We start from the raw sequence: 19,478 nt of genomic DNA, 5'->3' as shown, positions 1-19,478 counted from the left end.
CTTTAGATATTTAAATATTAATAAAAAAATAAAAATATCAGACATAAAATAGTTTGTGCCTCTAATGATATTTGGTTTGTGTGAGGAAGGAAGTTCTGCCATGAAGCTAGCTGAAATTCTCTGCCACTTGTTTGTTCCTCCCATCAAACATTGTTTTTCTAATAAAACCTCCTATGGCCCATATAAGGAAAGCCAATGGAAATTTAGCCCATGCCTGGTGTATTAAAGGGGTACTTTTACCAAATCAGTTTGGGTGATCAACCCAGGCAAAGAATGGCTTGTTTAGCAACCTGCTTGACTTACATAATAACCCAGAGTCTCTGATAAAGGGGAACTAAAGTCCAGCAAGTAATTGGTTAAAAACTCTCTTGGAATTAATTATTATAGCCCAGAACACAAGTGCAGAAACATTAAACAGCCCCGAATTGTTCCAACAGAGTCATGCACAGAGCTTTGGGGCAATAGCTGTGCTCTGCACAAATAATGATTAAAGCCTCTCTGATTACAGACATCTCTATACACTACATGGTTACACAGAACTATTTCCCCTGCATTTGATGTGAGCTGTAACCCACTTCCTCTGCCAATATAAAGTATCTACCTGATTCTTAGCCGTGCTCAGCAGAAGGCCCACCCAAGCAGCATACAATCATTCATGGCACAATCCACCATAATTCTTAAGGGCAGATTTACTCAAACCCTAACATTTCTCATGTTTCTCAGGATCTTGCAGGGAAGGGAAAACTTCATTCCGGAAAGAGGAAGCCAAATAATTAAAATTGTTTAAATATAGAAAAAGATAGACCATATAAAAAGGTCCTAAGAACAGGCAGGATGACTAGTTAAAATGTTGCTAAGTACAGGCCAATCTATAATATACTTAAAGATCATTTAAATGTAAACTTTCATGTTGACATAAGTATAATAACTTCCAGTTTTTAATCTGTAATTACTCTAATAAATGTTTGAAATAAAGGTATGAAATGCTCTCATTATGGACATTTATAAGGTATCATCATATTATTCATGAAATGAGTAATAGGGAGGGATTTAATATGACTTCCTTTGCACTGGATGCTGCTCTAGTTTAGACAATATCTGCATTATGCTTAAATTAAAACCATTCAGACTCAGTATTCAGCTCAATTACGAAGGATTCGAACTTCAGACGAATCCCAAAATATTGGATTCTGTGCATCCCTAGTTTTCAAATCCATGTACATTACATTAACATAACATTCCATTTATCTGCAACACACACCCAAGCCAACAATAGCCTATATACCAGTCACCAAATTCCTCATTCCTACCCTTTGCCCACCATATGCCTTGGTGAACTTTCTGTAGTTATGTAAAGGAGCATCTACAAATGTTATCATGTGACATGAGCCTCAGATAAAAGAAGTGCAACCATGTGTGAAAGCCCAGATTAATGCACTTAGATACAGTCAGCATCTAAAAGTCATACAACCAGACCTATCCAATAATGAAAAGGTTCATGTTAATATAAATTTCTTATACATTATGTGGCTGCATGGCCATAGATGGAAAGTTATAGCTTTACCTGCATATAAAGGCCTTATTGCAAAATTAAAATTGCTTGTTTATATGTGCCCATTCAATAATAAAGCCACATGCAATAAGAGGTAGTGGGAGACAGTAAGTCTGCTTAGCAAAAAGAGCATTTAAACATTTACTTGTTTGTTTACATATAATTTGCTTTCGTCTCCTAAACATGTTGCTTTTGTATGACTCAGCTTCTATAGAATACTAAAGAGGATGTTTAAAAAGAGAAATATAAGTTTGCCACCCATTGGAAGCACTGTTTGTAAGATGGAGGATGGACTTTAATGTACAAAATGAAGGTGCCCCAGGTAATAGGAGGGAAGCAGAAGATCCAAATAATCTACTGCAAGCGCATGGCATTGGGGGGTGGGTTCCTGCTTAATCATGTAAGCAGGAACACTAAAAAGGTCTTACATGATTATATTGTACCACTATATATATATATATTACCGCATCTGCCATGATGGTAGTACCCATATGTAATAAACATGGGGAAAGCACATTTTTGTAGTTACACGCAGTTAATGAGATTTAAACATTTCCATGGTGATATCTATTTACAGACAATCAAAAAATGACAGGTTCCTAGTGATGGATCAAGGCCCAAACAGAATGTGAGTCACGGCCAATAATCTCACAACCCTTAACAGCGCCTGGTATGCACTTTTATTTACTTTTCCACCTTGATGTGCAGCCCTATGGCATCACCACCTCAGAACCATCATGAATTCCAATTAGTACAGAACCTTTGAGAAAAAACTCGAAATCCAGGTCAACATTTAAGTTAGTGGATCTGGACATTAAAGGAGAACTATACCCCCAGAATGAATACTTAACCAACAGATAGTTTTTATTATGTTAAGTGACCTATTAAAGAATCTTGCCAAACTGGAATATTTATATATCGGTAAATATTGCCCTTTTACATCCTTTCCCTTGAGCCACCATTTTGTGATGGGCTGTGTGCTCCCTCAGAGATCACATGACCAGAAATAATGCAGCTCTATCTGTAACAGGAAGTAGTGTGGAAGCAAAAAGCAGAACTCTGTCCATTCATTGGCCGATGAGGCCTAGCATGTATGTGTGCCTTGGCTTGTTTGTGTGCACTGTGAATCCTATGATCCCAGGAGGCGGCCCTTAATTCTTAAAATGGCAATTTTCTACTTAGGAGTACCCAATAGCACATACTACTAAAAGAGTATATTTCTATGAAAATGGTTTATTTAGATGAAGCAGGGTTTTACATATGACCTTGTTCATGCAATATATTTATATAGAGACCTACATTGTTTGAGAAGTATAGTTTTCCTTTAATAGGAAGCTACCATACCCTAGAGTTACTCAACCTCAGCTTTTTGATTATCAGTGTAATATACCTTTCCATACTACAGCAACTATTATACAATTTTAGGATATTTGAACAACCTGTTCTGTGATTTAATATCTTCCCAGATGTTTTAAATTCCTTATCAAAAGTCTGCTTCCTGCCTGTTACTCACTATTGCTACTGTCTGTTTCATAATTTGACTTCTGCTTTGAATTCCCTGGCCTGGGATCCTGGGATGTCCATTGGCTTCTAATTTGTATAACTTGTAAGAACCTGTTCTACCAACGATTGGTGATTCAGGGTAATGTCACTACAATAGATTTGCAGCAAAGTGTTGAATTACTACACACTCCTGGCAATGCATCTTTGGGCAATCCTCACATTTGAATCCACCTACAGTTTGTTGCATTGATGCTTCTTTTGTATATTTGATGTGTATCATACAATCAGTCACCAAAAGCCTATGATGGATGATCAATGTTCTACATAATAGCAATTGAAGGAGAAGTAAACGTTAAAACTAAGTAAGCTTTATCAGAAAGGTCTGTAAATACAGCCATAAAACTCACAGAAAAGCTGCTTTGAGTCCTCTATCAAAAAAACACAGGATTTTTTTTCTTCTTTTGTATACACATGGTCTTCTGTGTCAGACTTCCTTCTCAGAAAAATCCTGAGAGAAGGCGCCGCGTATGCCATCCCACCAGCGATTTATATTCACACCGGTGGGATGCCATTTCGGGGAGATTAATCACCCGCGACAAGTGAGATTTGTCGCACGGCAACTAATCTCCCCGTCTGCCACGGCCCTTAAGGTTAAAACAGATCCAAATCAATTAAGTAAATCCCATTAATTCTTAGTTAATGCAGAGAACCCATGTGGAATGGTCTCCAATCTTCAATTCTAAAGGCAGGAACATCCTGATTAACTTATCTATTACAGAAGAATTACAGCCGGCTGCAACACTGGCTCTGTAAAGGGTAAATCCAGGTCACCTACTGTACCTATATGTATTTAGGAACCTGATGTTTCACCTGCAGACTACAAATCTTTGGGGAAAATGTTCAGTTTTTTAAGAAAGAACATAATCAGTTTGCTGTGCACGCTTACCTTATCCTGCTCCACAGGTACCACCTAATGTGACACAACGCAACCTTACTATGATGCAAATGTTGTCATTTAGACTCATCGCCATATTGAAACTCCCTTAGAAGAAAACAACGAGTTATTGGACCACCAGTGTGCATATGCGCATATGTATGCATGCAATTAATATCTCCTACATTTGTATGTAAGAGTATGTAATGACTTAATCCAACAGGGCAGTGGAACACATGGAGATTGCCGTGGTTACATCTCGGCTACCACGGGCGACAGATCTACCTGAAATGCCTTCCCACCAGCAATAAAGTGAATCACTGGTGGATAGGAATATGTGGTGCTTCATTTTCTGAGGTTGCCCGAAGTTTCCTGTGCAGAAAACTTTGGGCGACCTTTGAAAACAAAGTGTCACAGGTGCTTTCCCATCAGCAAGACACTTCATTGCCGCTGGAAAAAGTATTTCATGGAGTTTTGTCACCCACTGTAACTGAGATTTAACTTTGGTTCCCCGTGCAAGTGGCCTTAATCCAACAGGGTAGTGGAACACATGGAGATTGCCGTGGTTACATCTCAGCTACCACGGGCGACAGATCTACCTGAAATGTCTTCCCACCAGCAATAAAGTGAATCACTGGTGGGAAGGAATACGTGGCGGTTCATTTTATGAGGTTGCCCGAAGTTTCCTGTGCAGAAAACTTTGGGCGACCTTTGAAAACAAAGTGTCACAGGTGCTTTCCCCTCAGCAAGTCACTTCATTGCATTTCATGGGGTTTTGTCACCCACTGTAACTGAGATTTAACTTTCGTTCCCCGTGCCAGTGGCCTTAATCCAACAGTACATATTACATGTTTATCTAAAGATCTTGCAAATTAGACTATTTTTGAAATGAAAACAGCATACCCCCAAATTCCATTGCACTGACCCAATGTTTGTGGTGGGAAAGTTTAGGTCACATCAAAGCTGTCTTGGGCATGCAAAGCTGTGCCCCAAATCTGTCCATTCCTGAACAGAAAGCCTGCCCATATTGTAAGATACTTGGCATGTGTAATAGTCAAAAATTCTTACACATGGAGGCACCTATATATATATAATAAACATGAATCCAATAAATACACTCAGATGGAAAACATTTGATTTTACTTAAAGTACATGTAACTAGATTAATTACGGATGTGTTAAAATATATTCGCACCATATCAGCACATTCCAGATCTCCTCTAGACTGTGTTTCTGAGGGTGATGGGCTTGACATGTGTGATATTAAATCGGTGACTCAGTGTGAGAGTTACAAATACATGCGTAATCTCACATGACTCAGTAACGTCACAGCGATTTACAAGCTTGCATTGAAACAAAGCAATTAATTCTTCAGTTATCACTTAAAATTCATGCTTCAAGCAGAAAACAGTTTGCCAGCAAGTTCCCTTGCCTTCTGCTTGTATCTTCCATACAGACACCCACGTGAGGGAACAGATTAAGTTTATCTCCGTAACACCGGGAGCCCCGTCTTCTCTTCCCACATCTTGAACAAAGGAGGGGACCCTGTGACGTACTGCAGTCACAGATGGAGAAACTGGCTGGCTCTCTGCTTATATTCTCCTCCAGATCCAAAGCTCCTTTAATGGAGTTGTTACTGGCTGTCACGTGCCATCCGCAGGCAGCCCTGCTTTTTCCTGGTGTTTGAAAAAAATGAATGAAGTGGAACACGAATCTTACAATACAGCACTCCTTATGAATAAATGTTTTGGATAAGATTTATTATGAAGAGGCGTATGAGTAAATGTGCTGCATGCCTGCTAAATTATCATCCTAATGACAGCTATAATAGATATTCTGTGAAGCTGAGCCACAAAAGGACATTAGATATACTGAAAAACAATGCCTTTATTAGGTGCGATATTAAAGCCATTTTCATTCACCGCTCCCATATCTGATGCTAGTCTGAAACCTAGACATCTGGGATTCCACTTTTTTTAGCAGTTCCTGGTGGAGGGTTCATGTAATAAAAGTCACAAAGCTTGCACCTGATTGAGGAACCAATCAGAGGTTTTATTTCAAACAGGTGACCCATAAATGCTACTTCCTGATTTGTTGGCATAGTTTACTAGAAATGGTGAAAATTTTGTGAGATGTATTAAATTATCTGACGAATGGTGGCTTGAGTGCCCGAAGCATTATCATGTTGCACCCTATGCGGCCAAATAAAAATTGGGTGTTACACCTTTTTCTAAGGCAAGCTGTGTGTGCACTTCCTATTTTGCTATTTGCAAGTATTAAATTACCCCACCGTAAGTAATCAGTGTGTCAGTGCATTCAGAGTTGCAATGGTGCTTGTCATATTAGCTGACAAAAAGGTATGTGATACACTCCAGCCCTAATGCCGAATGGGTGAACAATTAAGTGCACAAATACGAAACTATTACAACCTGCATGTATAAATAATATAGTTAGATTCAGTTTAAATAAAAAGAGAGGTCTCTGCACAGCTTTACTCAACCAGACAGTCATATGTCAAGCAAATAGCCAGGTTTAAGTTAGCTGCAAGAGCAAATTTGACATGTGACACTCTGGTTAAGGTGGCCAGATCATGTTGATAAAAAAGACGTTTCTAGAAAACCCAGCTACAAGAGTTGTACTGATGCTATTTTATTTATATGCAAACTGTGCAGCACAGCAACTGTTTTATAAGTTTTCTTGACTTTTCAACTATCTAGAAACCCCCTCTTTTTTAAATTGAAAACCCTTTTTACAGTGATATATTGGTATGAATGTACACTATATATATCCGTGATACCTAATTTCAGGGTTCATAATAATACTTCATCCCTAAAAAAAAATGTTCTGCTTTGCTTAGGCAACAGTGTTGGCAAACTGCATGGCAAAATCAGGACTGGATCATTCACACACTTGCATTTACTTTATGCCCTCAAAGGATAACAAAAGATACAAAGAGGGGGGGAAAGGCCCTCTTGGAAATGAGGATTATTTAAAGCAGGTATCAAAATTGCATCTTTTTTAAGCAGATTACTAAAAACAAACATAGAATATTATACAAGTGGACTTTCATAATAAAGTATCTATACCCTACAGACAGTGATAATTTACCAACATGTATCTGGGTAGACATGAACACGCACCTCACAAGGGCAGCTCTAATAAAGTGACACTTGTAGACTTGTGTAAGTAGGTAGAACAAACAAAACAAGGGAGACCTCCCACCAGTCCCAGTTACCCCATCACTCCATGTTTCTTTAGAATCCTTCACCCGCAGAACACAAGCACGTTCAGCTGAGCTGACCCTCCGCACTCGCAAGGTAACTGCAGCTCATTAGTAGAGAACACAATTTCCAGTTAGGCCATGTAATTCTAAAGTCTCTCACCACATGCCCCTTGGTGATTAATGTTTGCAGATTCCGAGTTGATCATTTTCACCCTGTGAATGTCAAGGTAGGGATTTGCTGTGTGAACTCCTGTCCTTTCATTATGATGCAAATAGTAGCTGCTTGGCATTTACAAAGGAGTGAAATAAAAGAAGAGTTAAAGTCCAAAGGCAAATATCTATGAAGAAATAAAAATGACACTTTGTGCAAAGATAATAATATAGAGAACATTTCATTTAAAAAAATAGTGCGTATAAAAAGTGTGACAGCAGGCTAGAATATGTGTAATATCAAACAAATATTCATCTGACAGGAGCTTTTAATGCTGATACCCTTTAACAAATAATTATGTGAGGCTTAGGTGTGTTTTGCCATACTTACAGTCACACCTCACCACATTGAAACTAGAAAAATTAGTAAAGCCTTCTTGACTAATTATCAAAGTTCCCCTTTACAGAATTGGCCTTTATTTCTTAAATATTTCCCCATTTCTGCCTTCGTCCAGCCTGCAATACAATGGTATTTGGTTGTCAAGGACAAGCAGTCTTTCAGTTACTGTTACTTTTTATTGCTCAATCATTAAGAAGAAGCCCTTCCTCATTCATCTTAAATTCTAACTTCCGAGCTGTTAACTGTTTCCTAGGATAATTGGGAACCTAGCAACCAGATAGCCTTTAAAACATCAAACTGGAATTTCAGCCAGAAATGAGCCAGTCAGAGGAGATTGTTGTGTTGTTTGTGGCTAGAGAATTGCTATGTTTTATATATATATATATATAGTACACAGAGAGGAGCACACCCTATACAAGCCCAAATGCCCTTGGTGCAGGTCAAAAACAAAAATATAATAGAAAGAGTGCTGAAAACACAGGGGCTTGATACGAAAGAAAAAAATGTTTTTATTGAAAAAATTCCAATGTTTCGAGCACAACCAGTGCTCTTCCTCAGGTTTGCCCCAGGTTTTCAATAAAAATGTTTTTCTTTTGTATCCAGCCCCTGTGTGTGCATGGCAATGTTCTAGCCACAAACAACACACTCATGTGAGTCAATCCCCTCTTTCTATCTATCATATATGTATATATATCCCTGATAAAGATCCTAATGTGGACCTATACACTGGACATGTGATATGTCATATATATATAGATATAAATATAGACTGCTTGTGAAAAATATTAACATCCACAGCAGCTTATATTTTTTATAAGAGACACATCCTCTTTAAAATAAAAATGCTATTTGTTACAACCAAGTCATTTATAGACATATATACAGTCATGATTTTTATACTGTACTTTTTATTTCTAAATTACACTGTTTATCAAGGGTTAGCAAATAATTCACTCTCCCATTTCAAATGTTATTCTTGAACCAACAAATGTATTTTATTTTAGCTGTAATATTGGTGTGTAGGTGCCATCTCAGTGCATTGTGCCTGAGTCTGAGCTTTCAGAAGGAGCCAGCGCTACACATTAGAACTGCTTTCAGGTAACCTATTGTTTCTCCTACTCCCATGTAACTGGAGGAGTCCCAAGCTGGACTTAAATTTCTTACTATTTCTGCTATCTTGCCCCCTTCCCAGTGCTGGGGGGGGGGGGTGATATCACTCCAACTTGCAGCTCAGCAGTAAAGTGTGACTGAAGTTTATCAGAGCACAGGTCACATGGTTGTGGCACCCTGAAAAATGAAGAATATCGCTAGCCCCATGTGAAATTTCAAATTTAAATATAGAAAAATCTGTTTGAAAAATGGATTTCAATGCAGGATTGTGCTGGAGAAGCTCTATAAACTGTTTTCCTTTAGGTGAGTTCACTTAAAGGTGTTGTTAAGCTTTGAGTTAACTTTTAGTATGATATAGAGAGTTATATTTTGAGACAATTTTCAATTTTTTTATTGTAGTTTTTAATCATTTACATTTTTGTTCAGCAGCTCTTTAGGTTGGAATTTTAACAGCTACTAAACTACCTTAGTGACCAAGGAGTGGTTTGAATGAGAACCTGGTATATGATTTGGAGAGGACCATCTTCAAAAAATAATGAAGACAATAGAAAAGTTGCTTAAAACTGCCCATTCTATAACATACTAAGTTAACTTAAAGGTAAACCCTAGCACATAAGGTGGGTGAAGTAGCCTAAAATTAAAGTAAGAAATACAATTGTAGTTGTGAATTAATAAATACATAAATACGGAGTTTGTGTACTTTGGCACTGAATTATCATTCAACCTCACCACTTTAATCAATGCGAAGTACCAAATATGGAGTACCACTAATTTGAAGTTGGCATTATAAACACAGTATTGCTGGCATTATTCTAAGTTTTAGAAAGTGGTGAAATTGGTTTACTCTCAATGGTGTTCAGATGATTGTTAAATTGTTATTCAATGATATTCTGGCATAAACAAACATTTTATTGAATGTAATCTGTGAAGTGTGCACTTACATAGGAAGGTATTACAAATATTTTCTGCACTATTGACTGGTAAAGCTTCCCATAAACATTTGCAAACCAGCAAATCTTTGCCCAATTTGGCTGCTACATGGTGGACCAAATCAGGATAATGGAGGCCTATACAGGCCTGTCGGCAGAGGACCCACTGGGATTTTCAAATATCAATAGAGCTCTGCCTGAATCTGCCCATACATGGCCAGCTTAGTTGACCAGATAACCTCTAGGGCCATTCTACAGAAGCAATTTTTAGCTGACTACTTTAGTAGGCTAAGGGGGGACTGCCAAGCAGTATATCGACCCAAACAGGAGTCTAGGAAACTGCTGTAAACTGGAAAACCATGGTCAAATTTGATTCAAAGTGACTTTATTAAGGCTTAATAAAGGGCCTAGTATGCCCCAAATGTTGCCTTCCAGATGTTTTTTTTTGAGTCAATAAAGTAGCAAATTTGACCATGGTTTTCCAGTATACAACAGTTTCTTAGACTCCAGGTTGGGTCGATATACTGCTTGGCACCTGATCTTAAAGAATTTTTACAAAGGTCGAGTACTTCATGGTTGTATGGTACTTTAGTTGGCTAAAGCTTCATTCTGTTGGGTACAGTTATTGGTAAAACATGTAGGCCGTGTCACTTTCTCCCATAGAAACAATGAAAGCTTTCCGTCAAACCTGCATTATATCCAACAGGTACAACAGCTTGTGTTTTCAATTTATTCCCTACAAAGTAAACCCTAAACAAATAATCTGACCATTTCATCCTTTTATCTGTGAACTGCTAAAATATGTATTTTTGGTAAGGACTGATCAGATTACAACCCCTTTCATTCGTAGTGTCTAAATTTAAAGGGATAAACTAGTCAGGATGTTCATAGCTTCTGACATTCCATCTTAATATACAGTAGTATATTTTTAAGGAAGGAAGAGGCTTTCTATCTTGAGATCTCTGTATAACCGCTACAATAGATTTGTTAAAGCGTACGGTTGTTGAGTGAGAGGGTATGAATGTATGGCTTATTTTATCTGTATGTGGTTTTGAAGTGATAATGTGCAACCCATCAGTCGTAGGTGGTTACAACTGGGCAACCAAAAATTCTGCAAGTGAGGTGCTGAATGGACGTGCAGATAAGTGCTGCCCTATGAGGTTCTAGAAATGCCACTTAAATCCACACACGGCAGGGCTTGTATAAATTGCAAGTCAGTATAGATAGGAACCAGTACAGCGGCCAGCATGCATTACAATTCATTTTTTATTTGCTCCACAGTATGGGGTCATATAGGTGCTTGCGTGTTTACATGTGAGATGTAGGAAAAGGCTTCTTCTGCTTGATATACTATAGGTGTGGATGTTCTGCATAGTGTCATCAAGGGTTAGGCACCAAAAAGAAAAAGGCATATCCAAAAAAGGAAGTTTTTTTTAGCATCAGGAAGAACTCTGATTTATCCCCTGATGTTCACAGATATAAAATATCCTGCTAAATGGACAAAAAATTGTATGTAGTGCATACAGGTGTCCTAAGGAGCTTAACAGGAAGAAAAGGAATGCTAGCTTATCTCCTACTTTGCACCTTAGGGAACTATTATTATTATTGTTATTACCATTTATTTATAAAGCGCCAACATATTCCGCAGCGCTGTACAATAAGTGGGTTTCATACATATGGTAACATATAAAGCAACCAATAACCGATACAGAGGTGAAGAGAGCCCTGCCCAAACTACTATGCAATGTCTATTACTGAAAGATACCTGTTTGTGGGCCCAGTAGGCCCAGTGCTAGTGGCCACATGGGTCTAATAGGGTTGGCCCGCATTCAAGCCACTGACTCACCACTATAACATAAAGCCATTAGTGGTGTAATCATAAATCTGAAAGTGGTGATGTCTGAAGGAAAGCAAAAATGTAAAGGATGTTGAGATCAGATACAAATCTGCCAACAACATACACACACAGACCCTTATTCAGCATAAATTTCATCAAGAATACAGGCTCACACAGGCAGAACTGTCTCTGATAAAAGTTCTGCTTTGTTTGAGCTGAGCTCAGGAGAGGAGGTTAGGAGAAAAAAAATGAAGCTGATAGCTAGAAATTATTTTCTATGGGAACCAGCAATGCCATCTCTTTACTGGCTGCTAGACTGGAGGGTGTGTTTACTAATCTGAGCTTAACACAACTGAGCATGCCCACAAGCTAGAAGTAAAAGCAAATTCTCGAGGGGGGGGGTGGGTGCGAGTGGGTTACAGGAGGAGAAGGAAATCTAATTTTTGTGTGTGAGGTTTACATGTCTTTCTAATAATGCCAGGTCTGAAAGGTGATAGGAAATGAATTTATTGGCAAAGCCCAGCAAGCAACCCGCAGTTGCTATAACTTTGTAACCAAGGGGGCTGCGTAAATTGAGTGTGTATATAAGAGAATGATTGCACTATACACACAGTTTATATTGTGCATATATATATTGTTAATATATAGCACATCAGACTTCAGTCTTCTTCCTTGCCTGCACCCGGATCCACTGCATCGCCCCAGGTGCAGACACACATGGTGGATTTCAGTGCAGAAACATGTGAGTGTGCTTTTAATTTCCCTGTACATGTGGCACTAGCCTAAGAGAAAAGTGGCAGAACTTGCCACTGGTGTTTCAAGTGGCAAGGAAACAAATTCAACAGATTTCATTCAACTTATAAATAACCAGTATAATCTACACTGTCAAACTAGATCTAATAGATAAACTCTAAATAGTACAGAGAAAAATATTTATCAAAAATATAGATAAAATTGGCCATTAAAGTGCATTTGAATAGAAAACCTTACTGCCCAAAAATGCTACTTGTTCCCAATGCTGCTCATCTATACCAAGTCTCCTACACACAAATGGAGGGGGAAACATTGGTGATGGAAGCACGTCCACAAACCAATACAGTATCAATTATTTAATGTATATGGAGTCAGGGCTGGACCAGATGGTCAATGCATGAAGGCTTCTGCTCTTATCTCTGGGGGAAAGATTACACAAATTAAGGCTGACCAACGTACTGCTTTCTACAGCCCCAACACCCCCCTGACAGCCAAACCAGTCCAATCACATAATCCTGCAAAAGTCTTCTGGCTGCATTTACATGCAATTTACTGGGTTTGGCCAAATGTGAATCCTGCAAAAAGTGCTAGAATGTGGCTGCATCCAAACCTAATGCTGGAATGGGTGTTTCCCTAATGATGACTGTCGATGGTGTCATGTGTGAGCATTCACTATCCATTTTGGGCTGGAACTAGAGGTAGGCAGGAGAGGTGGCTACCTAGGGCAAAACAAGGTGGCGACAGCAACTAGGGGGGGAGGAAATAAGTGAGTAAAGGTGGCCACACACGTGGCGATCTGATGATGTTTTGTGCGACCATCGGTCGCACGAAACATCGTCAGATCCGCCACACACCGTTCAGGGCTGAAACAGCAGATAAGGAGGTAGAAACAATAGGGCCTTCTATGGCGCCCGTTCAAAATTTTCTAACCTGGCCGATCGGCGAGTCGACCGATTTCAGCAGCTTCCTGCGATATCGGTCGACTCGCCGACATGCCATACACGCACTGAATATCATACGAAACGAGGTGCAAGCTAATAAAGCCTGCCAGGGAAAACAATTGTATTTTCTCACAATAAGACAGTTCGCTACTGCTATGCTGCCCATACTGAGACATGTGTGTACCCCAACATAACCATCTGCCAGGGAGCTCCTTCCTGATGCAGGCAGCATGATGCTTACAGTTTCTTATTATGGACAAAATACTATTGATTCCTCCATCAAGAGTGCAAGCTTCCTACCTCCAGTGGGGGAAAACAATTTTTGCCTGATGGGCACCCTTTACAGGATGCACTTCTTTCTGTCCATTTGACCACCGGAGGGCTCTGTTCATTGGCAGTTATAAGTAATAATCAAAAGCAGTATGGCACTATCCATGTATGTAAGTATACAGTGTTGGGCATCATATCCTCTGATATTTACAAATATAAGTGATTACAAAATCACTAGTGGTAAATCAATAAAAGTGTAAGTTTAATCTCAGCTCAGAATTTAATTTACAACAGAGCATATCCTTCAACCCTCCTCCCTCCAAGGACAATTGGAACAGCTGAACTGAGTGAATAAAGATATTGTGTTACCTGGGTGATCCAACCAGTTCCATACCAGACAATGAAAGAAGAGGATCATGTGGTTGGAGCCATAGGTGTCCATGGGAAGGGGGGGGGGGGTTGGGTGCTAGTGTCACTAATTGTGAACCACAACCTGGTCACATGATGCTGTGTAAGTGTGCAGTAAGTGGGAAGCATGGTAATGTTTTGGCTTAGTCTCCCCATTGATTGCCAGCTCTGCTCCTTTTTGCTAGTCTTGCTTGTACAGTATCCCAATACATCTCTCAATATAAAATATTTAGTAATCATTAAATATTTACATGGTAGTGGCTGGGCAGCCTTCTACATAACCCAATTAGTGAACTTTTTGCATATGATTTAGTGTTTAAAATAGAAATTTATATCAAGTGATATCTTAAAGGAGAAGAAAATCCCCCCTTCATTTTATGTTACTTTAAAAAAGCTTTTTTTAGGAGAGTTTTGTAGTACTACAGTTGACTAAGGGATGCAGGCGGGGCCTTTACAGCATTCAGAGTCTTTTCTTCCTTTTTTTGTTGTGGCACAATGTATTTAACCAGTTGTACTACATGTAGGGTAATGTCATTCACTCTGCTTTCTGTGGATCAAGAAGTCCCACCTGAAGCCCCTAGCTCCTGCAGTACCAGAAAACCCAGCAATTCTCCACCGTACTTTGGGAGGGTTGCTGGGAGTTGTAGTTCAATATTAGCCAAAGAGGTGCACTATATACAGAGTATAAATGCCCATGTGTTGATTTTGGGCCGTGTAAGCTATGTTGTGTACTTGAGTGCAGCTGAGGTGTTGGCACTTAAATTGTGTAACTGTGTGAAAATGCCTTCTTTGTGCAGATTTCAGTATTTTTACTGAAAGTGATGATCAATACCTGTAAAAGAAGAGCATTTTGTTGCCAAGACAAATCATATGAAATAGTTTTGTACGATTTTCAGACCGTGAGTGGCTCAGAATTATTGTCCCAATTTTTTAGTCATTTAGTCAATTGGGCAGGTTAGAAAATTTCAGTCATATAAAGAAAAATCTCCTGAAAATTCTTTCCTTGCGAGGCAACTTCAGGCGACTTTGGAAAGCTGAAGTGGCTCATATGTCTTTCCACTGGTGATTTAAATTATTGCCGGTGGGAAAGCATTTTCGGGAGATCTTGTCACCCGTGGTAGCGCTGATTTAGCTGTGGACAACAAATCTCCCTATGTTCCATCACTTTAATCTGCCTAAAAGCCCATTGACAAGTTCTGTTGTTTTTCTCTTCTCTGTATTAGCATTTGTAAGAAGTGCTGCTGATTTCATTCATCTCTATAGGTGGGATATTGTCACTCTATGTGCTGTAAGGACAGGGAAATTACAGGAGTTCCCTTGGGTTTGATATGGGTACTGAACCTGGCCATCCCATGAAGAACAGGACTGGGGCATAAGAATGGATATTGATATTGCTTATGTTTATGTATAGTGTAATATTTATTAATTGTGATTTACACATTGAAATGAATCCCTCCCCCCCTCCCCAGTTACAAAGTTATAGCAAGTGTGGGCTGCTGGCTGTGACCAGACCTGGCTTTACCTGCACCCCAGTTTGTTGCATACAGGCCAGGGAAACAGGTTGCCTTTGGCTGATGACTCCCCCCTGGAAGATTCCCTGCAGCCGCCCATGGTGGGAGCTGCATTGTGCGTGTGGCTGCCTCTTTAAACAGGTCTTTCCCCCTCCCTCTCCCCTGTGCATTCTCCTTTCCAGTGAATAATGACCGCCTCTCCCTGCTCTCCAGGCTGATCCCATGTGAGAGGCTCAGGCTGCCGCACTGCTTGGCTGCGCTGGGGAGCTGGGGGCATGGGCTGTTTACAAGGAGGAAAGGCAGAAGGATAGAAGGCAGCCGAGCCTCCCTGGTTCGTATTGTACAGGAAAGCGCAGCATCTGCAGCCCAGGCCCCCTGTTCCATCCCAGGAACCAGACTAACCTCCCGCTACCAGGATCTCCCATGTCAGCACTGTGAGTCCACCCCCAGGCATGGACCTTTAAATAGGCAAGTCCCCTGTGCATCAGTCAGTGAGAGCAGCCAGGCACAGGCTGAGACGCACCACACAAGCTGAGCTGATGGACGAACCAAAGGGTAAGTGCTACACAGATTACTTTTTTTTTTTTAATTTAAACTTCCCAGTAAAACCTCTGGCATTGTAAGGGTTAAGCCCTGCCTGCACTGGGGCCATGGAGCAGCAGGGGTCACCAAGGAGAAGACTTCACACAAAGTTTCCATTGAAAGAGCTGACAAGATGTCAGGCTTGCCTGCTGTGTCCATCCTCAGAGCCGCTTCTCATTCACTTTACAGTTCAGCTCTTTTCACTGCAGGAGAGATTCGGTGACATGTAGTAGAGACAGTACCTGGAAAGTTCCTGTTCCTTGGGAGGTTCTCTCACAAACATTCCCAATGTGCTCTTTAACTCCCTGCCTACCTGATAGTAATGGTACCTTTGTGTCATGTGCTCAGTTATGCTGAATAGTTAGCTCTTTGGCACACACGTTGTGTGTTGCAGCTGAAGCAAGAGCACCCCTGTATAGCACCCATTCTGCAAGCAAATGATATGTGCATACTCACCGGGTTACTGTCCGACACACACATGGAGAGCAGGATATTAAAAACTGATGCTCTTATCTATGGCGGAAAAATAAGGAGCAGGATTTTGCTCATTATCATCAGTTATCACAATTAATTGTGCAGGGATTATATCAATTTATAAAGGGGTAGTTTACCTTTAAATTAACTTTTAGTTTTATGTAGACTGTAATATACTAAACCATTTTGTAATTTATTGAAGTTTTAATGTTCAGCTGCTCTTCACCTTAGACTTTCAGCAGCACTTTGGTTGCTATGTTTCAATTTACCTTAGCAACCAGGCAGTGGTTTCAAAAACAAACTGGAAGAAGTACTGGAGATGGGCTGAACAGTAAGATAAGTGATTAAAAGTAACCATACAATTGTAGCCGCACAGAGCAATGTGTTTTGGCTGCTGGGGTCCCCAGCCTCATTTGAAAGCTGGAAACAGGCTTAAGCACAAGACAAGAGGAAAAAAAGCATTAAGCATTAATGAAAATATAATAAAGCATTCAGATCAATTAAAAGGTACTAATAATAGGACATTCTATAATTTACTAAACATCTTAAAGGTGAACTATCTCTTTAAAATCCCCAAATTAATGGGATACCCTTTAAAATAACTTGACAAATCATAAATATTCTTAAAGAAAATCAGTAGTTCCATTTTGCAAAAGAGGCAGCAAACAGGCCCTGGTCCAAAGAGCTGGCAATCTATATGTTTTAGATTGGGCTTCTTAAGATTTAATGTAGTTATTTTTGAATGTTTAAATGTATTTTAAATTATGTAATTGACACCAACCATGGGGCTAAAATACTAAACCCTCCAAAATGTATGAACTACACCTCCCAGAAACCCACAGAGAGATAAAGACTATCAGGAGTTCCTATGGATCTAGTGGGCTATTTATTCACTATTTTGCAGTTTCACATATTCAAGATCTCGCTCTGTACAATTTGCTTGTTACAGACTCAGTCACCAAAATAGATTGTAAGCTCTGTGGGGCGGCAACCACAAGGGGTCATTTATCAACATTGGGCAAATTTGCCCATGGTCAGTAACCTATGGCAACCAATCAGATTGTGGCATTTATTTTCTACGTGCAGCTGGCTGAAAAAAAGCCAATCACTGATTGGTTACTATGGGTTACTGCCTAAGTGCAAATTTACTCAGTGTTCTTAAATGTGCCAGACTGTACCTATAAAGACTATGAGTACACTATAGATGTTGTTAGAGCTAGAAGTGAAGGTAGCAGAAGGTTAATAGCAGATGTTTGAGCTCTTCTGCTAATTTTTGCACATAACAGAGTTTTACTAAATTTTGTAGATGATGATTTTCAGTAAATCTGCTGGCTCCAGTCTATATTTAGCTCTGCTCCAGTACACAGCTTACTTCTGCTAACTTAGCTTTGTATGTGTGTAGGTTTAATTTAAACAACAATTTCCCACTTTTTATCTTATTAGGTACAAATGATCAGCTTATGGTTAGTATGGGAGCAAGCTGCAAATAGCTGTTTTAGGGACCAATAAATATTACATCATTTATGGTATCAGCACAGCGTAACTTGCTTTAGGGTAATTGCTCATGGGCAGTTTATTGCCTGCGGCAAATTGTGCTCCTCGCAAGTGACCTGGAAATAAACTTTTTTGTTGTGGTGAATGGGATCGCCATGGGTAAAATGTGAAACGCATATTGCAAGTATAAAAATGCAAACCAAGGCACCGGAATCAGCCAGATAGAGCAGCTGTCAGTGACACACAGCATGAGTGTGTTGGTTGCAGCCAGGGAAAGAAAAGTTAGGTTGAGGTTCAAATAAATTGGCAAATATAGTACCAGTCAAACAATTGGGAGTTTCAGGTTTTTTTCCAGTTAAGGCAGTTATCAGTGCCTTATACAAAGCAGATAGTTATAGAATGGAAATGAAATTCTGATACTTAAAAAAGGGCAAAAAACATCACCTAAGCAAACATCACCTTAGCAACAAAAACAGGCTAAATGCTGACATGATGCAGAATGCCCAGAACAAGCTCTGGGCATTCTATTAAGTAAAGACTCAAGGTATTTGTCTGGAAGCTTCAACACTGTTTCAGACTTGCTAACAAATAATCTGCACCAGTTGGCTGTTGAGCATTCAACTTTTATCCAGTTCACGGCAATTCAGCTCAGGGAGGGTAAAGGAGAAGATAAACCTAAAAATGAATATGTCTAGAAATGCTGCATTTTATATACTGACCTTATAGCACCAGCCTAAAGGTTGGGTATCTCTATAACACTAGTGGTCCAGGCCTTTAATGTTGTCAGAGGAGCTCTTCATTTTTTTTTAGAAGTGTCAGTGACATTGCTCATGCGCATGCTCAGTGTGTTTTGGGCTGTGGTTGCCTTGGACTGGTACAGAACCCCAAAACATGATGTACAACACTTGCTGATAGCTGATTAGGCAGGCCATAATGCCGCTCTAGGCACTCCTGCTCCAAACAAGGTCAAAGCCATGTCTACTTATCCCTCGTTACAGCCATGCTATTTATATCAGTTGTTGAAACCTTTACACTCCAAAAGGCCACCGATAAAAACACCTTTTGTGAAGTTTTTTGGAAACAAAACTGATTGACTAAATCACAAAATTGTCAATTCCCCATAGCACGTCAAAGTAAAGGTTGTCCTAACTATTTACCTCCAAACTTTTCATATGCTGACACCTCCTTGCATGGTTGTATGTCTGACCAGGTGTACAAATTGAACCTTAACCCGCACACCCTTAGCTCTCCAAAAAAACTCACTGCTCGGTGCACAATGCCCAGGGGGATCGGCACCCCCTCCACAGACTCCAAACAAATAGCAGTGGCACTCAAGAGCTTCAAGCGGGACTAGCCCTTAAAATTCTTTATTGCGGAAAAAACATGCAACGTTTCGAGGCAAAGACC

At 39.7% G+C, this 19,478-nt stretch overlaps 1 protein-coding gene and 1 long non-coding RNA gene across 2 annotated transcripts in view; one reads left to right on the top strand and one right to left on the bottom strand.

Annotated features, from left to right (window-relative positions):
• Positions 1 to 5,112: 5,112 nt before the first annotated feature.
• LOC108648128 lies at positions 5,113 to 7,779 on the bottom strand. Its single transcript, XR_001924865.2, has 2 exons — positions 7,130 to 7,779; positions 5,113 to 5,665 (listed from the first exon to the last, which is right to left on the bottom strand). It is a non-coding gene; the product is annotated as an uncharacterized LOC108648128 (long non-coding RNA).
• Positions 7,780 to 15,780: 8,001 nt separating this feature from the next.
• Positions 15,781 to 19,478, top strand: part of entpd1 (ectonucleoside triphosphate diphosphohydrolase 1) — a 60,468-nt gene continuing 56,770 nt past the window's right edge. The window contains 1 exon segment of the mRNA NM_001006795.1: positions 15,781 to 16,076. Within this exon segment, the coding sequence (NP_001006796.1) occupies positions 16,061 to 16,076 (16 nt within the window). The 5' untranslated portion in view covers positions 15,781 to 16,060.

This window comes from Xenopus tropicalis, chromosome 7, assembly GCF_000004195.4.
Source record: "Xenopus tropicalis strain Nigerian chromosome 7, UCB_Xtro_10.0, whole genome shotgun sequence".
NCBI lineage: Eukaryota > Metazoa > Chordata > Amphibia > Anura > Pipidae > Xenopus > Xenopus tropicalis.
Note: the sequence above shows the minus strand (reverse complement) of the source record. Positions and strands in the feature narration are given on the sequence as shown.